Genomic DNA, 9,277 nt, shown 5'->3' with positions numbered 1-9,277 from the left:
TCCAAAAGATCAAAGATTTTTTTTCCTTACATCAGCAGTTTATCTTTCTTCCTTTTCATGCTTGAGGACGAGCATCGTGTAAGCATGGGGGACAGTCATCGCATTATCTCTAACTACTGCTGATTAAGTAAGATGTTGCAAAGAGTTCTGAGGAGTGAAAAGGAAAAAAACATATATTTGGCAAAAGAAAGAAAGAAAGAAAAAGGACAAAGAAAGAAAAAACTGATGATGAGAAAAAGAGAAAAAGAAATAAAATACTCCTCAGTTCTTTGAGCTTCATAAAGATCCCAAGTGCTTTCAAGATTAAGAATTACTCCATACTCATTATTCTAACCATGTGCAATCCGATTACAAGGACTTCATTTGTGCCTCACGATCACTCTTTGCCCTTGCACATATCCACTATCTAAACGTGTGTGTTCATTCTCTCTCTCCATAAACAATTATTTTCCATGACCTTTTGATAAGTCTCAGTAAGATCCATCAGAAGTCTTTCTTATTTTGATAATATCCTGATTATAATATTTTTGCTAGGACTAACCTTCCCAAAGATCCAGATAAAGCCTTACACATATTTTACAAGTGATGACAGGTTGGGGAAGTTCTAGCATATGTCTAAGAGACTTGATGAGCTGAGAGAACAAGAGCAATTGCAATGAAGTTTAAATTGTTGATCTTGGTTCAATTTCTTTTTGAAAAAGTGTTTATTGAAAATCTTCTGAGGTTTGTTTAAAATTGAGAGCAAATGAATAAATTTATTGTGGGATGTGCTTAAATGATATCTATCCTCCATATTAGAGAAGGATGGTTGCAACTTGAATAATAATCGAAAAGTTCTTGTGTGTGAGCATTATATTTTCTTGTGTGTGATCAAGTGCAGGATTGAACACCGAAAGGCAACGCTAATTTCTATTGAAGTCTTACTCAAGGACAAGCAAGGTTTAAGCATGGGGGATTGTTGACGCTTACTATTGACACACTTTTACCCCAATTTACCTTCAATAATGATATGAATTAAATACTTAAACTATTAATTACACCTAATAAACCGATCATTTTCACATATGCAACATATTTTGGAAGATGTTCTACTTTTGCAGGGACTTGGACCTAAAAGTGTATTTTTGGATAAAGCACTAAATGAGCATCGAACCAGACGAAGATGGAGGCTAATGGGTCTAGGAAGGGCCGTTTGGCCTAGGGGTTTCCTTCGTCCCCTCACCTTCCAATTTTTGCTACGCGCTCTTTGGACTATAAATACCTCGAAAAATCCACCGAGCCCCATATCCAAGACGACGTACTCAACGTGAAGCAGCAGGGAAGCAGAAGGAGCGTGAGGGACACCTCTCCAGAGAGCCAAGGACCATACAGTTGTCGGGGGCTAGCGTAGGCGAACCTCTACTGGCGTGATCACCCTACGAGGAAGATCACACTGGAGTTCTAGAGCTAGAAGTCATCTATACCGGTGGTGATCTTGTAATGTACAATCATTCATTGTGAAGTAATAGATGGGTTCATGTTCTTAGCAATCTAAGTATCTCCTTTGATGGTTTTATGCTTTATTGGTTTTGCTTGCTTTTCAATGTATGAATCGATGATAGATTGCCAAGGGTGTTCTTGTAGTCATGGTGACCAGATTTGCATGCCCGATCTACCGATGAGTATGACATGTTCTTATGATCATGCCCTTAACCTGCTTGCGCTGATAGAGGTGATCCTGACATGATCTTTCTTGTGTAAGGTGGGGGGTTTCGTGATCCGGACCGGAGGTGTAGCTTTAAAGATGCTTTTTACTAAGATCATATATGTGTTGCTTTGCTATCCATGCTCAGAATTACAACATATCCATAGTTTAGGTTGCTCTAGATTGGTTACCTTTGCTCTATGTGTTATCTATTTGTACACTCTTAGTAGATTGGATCTGAATCTCTCATAAACACCAAGTTAATATGAACAATGCTAGTTGAAATAGATCATGTGCTATAAGTTCCACGGATTGATAAACCTTGGGGGAATACTCGAGGGAAGAGCTACAATTGATCCGTACGCTTGCGGTTCACAAATTGGCGTGCTAACAGCCATCAACAACTATGCATAAAACTAGCTTTCAACAAATGTGGGATTTGCTAAGTATCCATTTTATGGTGCTCATCCTTGCTCCCCCATCCTTTCTTTCTCCAGAAGAAGAAGTAGTAGGAGAAGACGACAAGGATCACAAAGACCAGCCATAAGAGCCAAGCCGCATGTAGGCTTGGGACCGCTACATTGGATTCCGCTGTATAATTAAGGTTGAGGCTATGGCCACTCTTGTACTAGTGGTGTGATTTCCCTTTTTGTAACCTTATGTTAATTATCAATAAAAGTTGTACGAAGTATGGATGTGATACTTCTTGTGCGAGATGCCCATATCATCGATTGATCCAGAGAATGATACGAATGACATTTGAGATTCCTTTTAGGGGCAGCCACATCATCTACCACTAGATCAATAACTAGCCAAAAAAATGCGAGGACCTTCTTTGAGTTAGAGACACAAACACGGGTAGGTAGGTTACACTGCTAGAAATAAACTAGACTAGCTGAGTTAAGCTCGGTATAGCTTACTTTCTTAGCGATTATGAAAATTTAGTCATGTAACCCCCTAAGTGTGCATATAAAATATTCACCTCATATATATTTTAGAAATAAACTAAAAACAGCATCCTACAATGCATGTAAATTACTCCCAATGTAACTATAAAAATCAACCTAAAGGAACCCCTAAAGTGTACATCTAAATTATCCGCATCTACCATTATTAAAAAAACACAAAGTATTATAATGCACTGAATTTGCATCTAAATTATCTATCTCTAGCATAAAAATAACATAAAGCAACCAGTATATTCATCTTAATTATCATTCTTAATTATTATTAAAAATAAATTAAAGTAATTACTCAGTTGGACTATTATTATATGACAAGACTAAATCCAGCAGCATGATGTCAACCATCAAATAATTAATATTCTGTAAAAATAATTAATATACATACAGAGGTGACGTGCGCAAGGTAGTAAGGCCAGCTACACGACTAGTGGAGAAGGCTGATTGGGCTAGGTAGAGGTGGGAGCGATGACGACAATGGTGGGGCAGTCACAGCCACGGAGCTCCAGTGCAACCATAGCCCGACGACTAGTGGAGAAGGCTGATTGGGCTAGGTAGGGATGGGAGCGATGACGACAATGGTGGGGCAGTCACGGCCACGGAGCTCTAGTGCAACCATAGCCCACCACGGCGGGTGGGTGCATGCGGGGCAAAGCTGCGGGTAAGGAGCCACCGTGGAGCTCCTCGAAGACCCTAGCCCACCACGGCAAGGTTGGGGCACATGGTGGGCAGAGGCGTGGATAAGGAGTTTGGTGGAAGTCGGTTGTTGCTTGGAGATGAAGGCTGGCTGGAGGTTGAAGACGAAGGCCAACTATAGGAATCTTTATCAGGCGGGTCGAGAAATTAGAGCGGAGCCTCCAAAACACTCAGCCCACGCTCGGATTAGAAGCACTTCCAAGGGTGTCGTTGGCGATCAGGCGCCTACGTTCCCACTAGACGGAGCACTATCAAAACCTGCTCGTTGGGCTGGCAGCAGGTAGCCGCAGGTTGAAATTTGTCATGGTTTTGTTGTGTGCACATCACGTGCATGGAGGACCCCAGTCATTTACCTTGGTTGACGGCGGGCTGGTGAAGTCGGCCTCCTCAGGCGGTTTTGTGCCCAAGCGGCCGACCTCGCGTGTCGTGTGGATAGAATTGGCAGGTGAAGTTGGGTTTTTGTTTCTCTTCTCCTCTGTTCCAGTTGTCCGCTGTGTTGGAACCTTGCACGCGCCAACTAGCCGCAGCAACTAGGCATGGCACTTGAGCACCATTTCCACATGGCTCGGGGATACGAGAAAGCTAAACTAAAGTACGGCGAGCTATAATTTTCGTCAAACCATGAGCAGTAAATAATTCAAGACAGGCACCGACAGTGCCCGTCTCTTCCAACGTTAAAAAAGACGGGTGGTCGTTTTGTTGGCCGTGTGTACGCAGGTAGGTACATGTAGGTTTGCCAATGAGAGAACGAAAGCAGGCACGTAATTTCTAAGTCCACGTGTCAGTTTGGTTTTTGACCATCGAACTATAAAACCAGGATGTTACCGTTCTTGGCTATCGGACAGTTTTGATGGGTAGTTTTGCTGACGTCGATGCCACATGACGGTGGAACCCACTTGTCAACCCTCCTCTCTCCTCTCTCTTTCTTTTCTCCTCTCCCTCTCCTCTCTCCTCCACCGACAGTGGCTGGCCCACGCCACCCGTCCCTGCGCAAGCCTCCACCACGCCAGCCTTCAACCGACCTCGTCCACCCATGGCCGCCGCCGCCCATGGTCCCTGTTACCTCCTCCCCTCCCCGGCGCACGGCGGCAGGTGGCAGTAGGAGTTCATCGCGTTCCCCATGGTCCGCGCGCTCTTGCATCGACCAACGCCGCCACCGGCACCAGCTGTGGCCATGGTCTGCGACAGGTCCCTCTCGGCCTAGCTCCACGTGCTCCATGCCGAGGCATGGCGTGGACAGGAGGTCCTCAAGGCTCCAGATGCACCGCCACCGTCGTGGGCTCCTTCAGGCACTTCCTCGTGGGCCTCAAGGCGCTCACCCGCAGCGCCGAGGTAGACCGCCTCACCGACGCCTTCGAGGAGCCCGAGCGCCTCGTGGGGCCTGGAAGGGACCTCGACATGTTCGTCAAGGCGCTCCGCCTTGACCGCCCCACCCGCGCCACCGAGATGGAGGTCAACGGCGGCGCGTCCGACCGCCAAGAAGAAGGGAGCAGCAGTAGGGCCCGCTTAGGGCCCACCCTAGGCGCCAAGAGGAAGCGCGCCGCCTTGCTGATGGAGCTCTTCGGCGCTGCACGGCCAGGTCGACAACACGGCCCAGCTGCTGAAGCACCGGGCACTCTCATGGATGCGGCCTCACCAGTGGCTTCGCGGGGCCAGGACAGGGGAGACATGGGGAACAGCAGCGGCTGGCGTAGGGGAGGCCGGAGGTGTGGGGGATGGCCGATGTAGGAGAGAGGAGAGAAGAAAGAGAGCGGAGAGGGAGAGGATAAAAGAAAGAGAGAGAGGAGGGCTGACAAGTGGGTGCCGTCGCCAGGTGGCGTCCATATCAGCAAAATCACCCACCAAAAACGTTTGATGGCCAAATATAAATGGTTTGAATAGTTTGATTACCAGTTTTGCGATTCTATAGTGAAAACTAAACTGATAGTTGGATGACAAAAATAGCCTTCTTCCTTTCTACTTTGGAGGCAAAGCAGCGGCGCTACAACAGTTGTATAATTATAATCAATGGGCAAGGACTCCTGTTCCATGGAGAAAATAAACTATCCATCCCAGGGCGAATCTTCGCGCTGGTCGCCGTGGTTGCTGTCCACTCGGCCGGATTTGTTAACTGAAACCTCGTGCCAGTTGCAGCAGCCACACATGCAGAAAAGATCAGGCGAGTCCCGGGAACAGCGACGCCTACCTCCCGCGTTGGCCTTTCGAGCCCGGACAGAGCAGACAGCCATCGCGGCGGATCCACGCGGCCTACCTGTCCCGCGCGTTCCCACACTAGCCTTTGCTGTTGTTGCTTCCCTGACGCTGACACCCGCGGCGAGCTGTCACCGCTCAACATGCTATCAGGCGCGCTATATATGTCACGACCAGCATCACCGTCCCACTCACATCAGGCATCATTACCCAAAACAGCAAGAAGCAGCAGGCTCGTCGATCAGCGGGGGGAGGTTGTGGTTGGTTGATCGATCCCTTTGGGCGAGGTCGGATGGCGGCGGTGCTGTGGTGGCCGATGGCGGCGTGGATCAGCCCCGCCACCGCGTGGTTCATCTTCTTCAACACCGTCGTCGCCGCCATCGCCCTCATGTCCAGCGCGCACCGGGCGGACGGTGGGGCGCTGACGCCATCGGGGGCGGCGCGGCGAAGGCTCTGCCGCAGCGGGTCGTCCATGGTCCTGGACCGGCTCTGGTCATTCTCCATCTTCGCCGTGCACCCCGTGGCCGCCACGGGGGCGCCGATCGGCGACGACGCTACCGCTGCCGCATCAGAGTCGCAGTTCTATTGCTACGGCACGCGCGAAGCAGAGGCGGCGGCGGCAGCTCAGGTGCTCGCGCCTGAGCAGCCTGGCCGCATTCAGAAGGCGGTGGCCGCGACGGCGACGAGCAGCGCCGCGCCGCCGAGCGCGTCTGTCGCGTTGGCATCAGCGGAGGACCACGCAGCGCCTGTCGCACCGGCACCGGAGAACGACGAGGAGCACAACAAGGCAGAGCCAGAGGCAGAGGAGGAGCAAGACGAGTCCATCAGTTTGGACGAGGCGTACGCGCTGGCCCGGCGGCTCCGCGCGCAGGAGCTAGCCTCACCGCCGTCACCGCCACCGGCTCCCGCTACCGCAACGGTGACGGCGCGGACGAAGAAGCCAGCGAGGAAGGTGGTGCCGGATGGGATCAGCCGGCGGCGCACGAAAGCAGAGGAAGCGATGGAGGGTAAGGCGGAGCTGAACGCGCGCGCGGAGCTCTTCATCCGGCAGTTCCGGGAGGAGCTCAAGCTGCAGCGCCTCAACTCCACACTCAGCTACACCCACGCGCTCCGCTCACCCACGGCGGCGCGGTAGCCGCCGGCGTGACCGCCTCCGCAGATTGGTCGGATGGCTTGATCAGTATGCTCTGTTCGAGTAGAATAGATGGAGTCATTTGTTCAGACGGACATGTGCGATCAAGCACACACAGTTTTGGATTATTGTTTTTTTCTTTAGTGTATAACATCTTGTTCGCCCAGCTCAGAATTACGACTATGAGTATCTCCAGCAGTCCTCCGATAAATGTTTCACAATAACTAGTTAATAGAGATATCACTTCTATACCGTTATTGTTATTGAGACAGTTGCTTTTGCAGTCTTCTAATAATCTCATTCCAATCGAACTACCGTAGTGGGAGGGTCACAACTCTTCCTTTATTTAGGGGGAGTTTGGGTGAATTATTGGATTGTCCCAATAATTATTGGAAAAAAAGAAACATAAAGAGAGATTGCTAGAAAACTATTTTCTTATCAACTCTACCAATATGGTAGTTAGATTGGGGAAGGGGAGACTGTTGAAGATGCTCTAATAAAGTTTTTCTATTCTTTCTGCTAGATTATACAACGTTTACCAGGCCTACTTAAACCAAAGTGATTATATAATTGTAATAAATTTTAAAATTGTAGGAAACTAAAAAACAGATTGACAAATAATGAATCCTGGTGAGTAACAAATAACGATTCGCTATTTGAATTTTATATGCACTCATGCTGACTAACAAATGTTTTTACATTTTGCGAATTGGTGAAGCTGGCTCCGTGCGTTCCTGTATCAGCTCGTTGTAGGTGAGTATAAATTGGAATTGAGGCTGTTGATATTCTTTCCTTTATAATCTCGTCACAATGTTTCCATGCTAGCCTACACCATTCTTGTAGATACAGAGAGTACGAGTACGTCGATATAGTTATCAACTAATAATCGCAATAGCATTCCCTCAATTCCAAAAATGGTTGTTGTTTTAGTTTTTTACTTGGTCAAATTTCTCTAGCTATGGCCATGCTCATAGAAAAATATGCCAACATCTACAAAACTAAACAAATACACTACCAAAATATATATCATGGTGGATTTGATTAAACCAATTTAATATTATACATATTGTTGTGCTTTTGTATAAACTTGATTAAAGCTAGAAAAAATTTGACTTGGGATAAATCTAAATTGGCCTACATTTTGTAAGAGAGTGAGTAAAGTGTAAAGAAGAAGCATGCAATGCTTAAACAAAAAACTTTAAATGGGAAGATCAGCTTCCGAAAACCTATCAGATAAGTAAATAAAAAAGGTACCAGGAATATCTTACCAAGAAGTCACACGGGTGTTTTAGGACTTCTAACGTAGAAATTGCAACCACCGGATCTTTCACTTTACGGCTGAGATTCGAATGTATTTGGTAGAGGATAAAATTTAAATTTTGGAAACTCAAACACACAAATTTTCATTTACGTGTGTGAAGCGATGCTAATAAATTGGGCTGGGATCATGCTCCATGTTCACTAATGTAGCGATTTAGCCGCAAAGTCAAGGGCCTCCAAGTCCCCGCACAAAAGCTTATCTCTATGTTATACCTGTAGGAACTACACTACTGAGTCTTAATCTAAACAGGATCTTAAGCATCTAAGAACATGAACACCACTTAGAGTAGGGATGAGACATCCAACTAGCAGCCATAGTTTGCGACGATCCGGCTATGATTGTCGTGGACGAGGCCGGGATGGGAGCTGCCGTAGATGTACTCGCCGTAGGTGTACAAGCTTGACGTAGATCACGCCTACCTTCGGGCCTCCACCTCGTCTATCCAGGGACGATGATGGTGGTGTGGCGGTAGCCTTCGGACGATTCCAGCGCTGCTACGATTGGGTTGGCGTGTAGGGGGAGTTCTCTGGAGGTTTTGGTGCGTTAGCAGTCAACCCAAAACCCACCGGCTCCCCCTTTTCTTATAGCGCAAGGTCGCTCAGGGCCACAACCATAGTTCGATTGCGCCTCCGATCGGAGCGCGAGGTGGACGTTCGCGAGGGAAACATAGTCGGGCGTCACCTTATCCCTCCTGTTTTTCCTCTCTATTAGTTTCCCTTTTGACCACCTTCAAAATATTTCCAACAATACCAAGTCAAAGAGTAGGCACAATATTGGTGAATCCACCAAGGCATCCAAGGGTCCAGCCAAACCAAAATAACAAGCTTGGATGCTCACTTGATCCCTCTTGATACTTAATCACCTAGAAACACAACCTCAAGGCCAAAACTAGCACTAAAAACACTTTTAAGCGTAATGATCAATATTAGCGCTCTAGTTGGTTGAATGTCTTCTATGTCGCATTCTTTGGACTCTAGCATCATGGAATGGCAAAGTGAATTGTATATATAGGCTCAACACCTCAGACTAGGCGTTCCTCCAACAGCTCAATTTGGTTGGGGGGAGGGGGGTGTTGTGAATCCAAGGCTTCAAAGAAGGGTGGCTCATCTTCACCTTCTTCTTCATTCCTCCGCTTCAACCATGGCTGAAATTTGTAGGGGGGAGGGGGGATCTCCAGAGGCTGCATGGGGGTAGGGGGATCCAGCCCCCAACCCCCACACTGGATCCGCCCCTAGTTGTACTCATTGTAAGATCTAATATGAACAAACTTTCCAAGCACTAAACTATGTAGC

General features: G+C 47.6%; 1 protein-coding gene across 1 annotated transcript; it reads left to right on the top strand.

Annotated features, from left to right (window-relative positions):
* The first annotated feature begins 5,710 nt into the window (after positions 1 to 5,710).
* On the top strand, positions 5,711 to 6,956 carry LOC105914630. The gene has a single exon (XM_012846919.2). It carries the CDS (start codon positions 5,825 to 5,827, stop codon positions 6,665 to 6,667), a length of 843 nt encoding a protein of 280 aa, XP_012702373.1. The 5' UTR covers positions 5,711 to 5,824; the 3' UTR covers positions 6,668 to 6,956.
* The last annotated feature ends 2,321 nt before the right edge of the window (positions 6,957 to 9,277 follow it).

This window comes from Setaria italica, chromosome VI (genome assembly GCF_000263155.2).
Source record: "Setaria italica strain Yugu1 chromosome VI, Setaria_italica_v2.0, whole genome shotgun sequence".
In the NCBI taxonomy this organism is placed as follows: Eukaryota; Viridiplantae; Streptophyta; class Magnoliopsida; order Poales; family Poaceae; genus Setaria; species Setaria italica.
This window is presented reverse-complemented; position numbering and strand designations above follow the sequence as displayed.

Bases quoted from the DNA above. Each gene is read 5' to 3' on its own strand.
- LOC105914630 (XM_012846919.2), top strand. From the start codon at position 5,825: ATGGCGGCGGTGCTGTGGTGGCCGATGGCGGCGTGGATCAGCCCCGCC.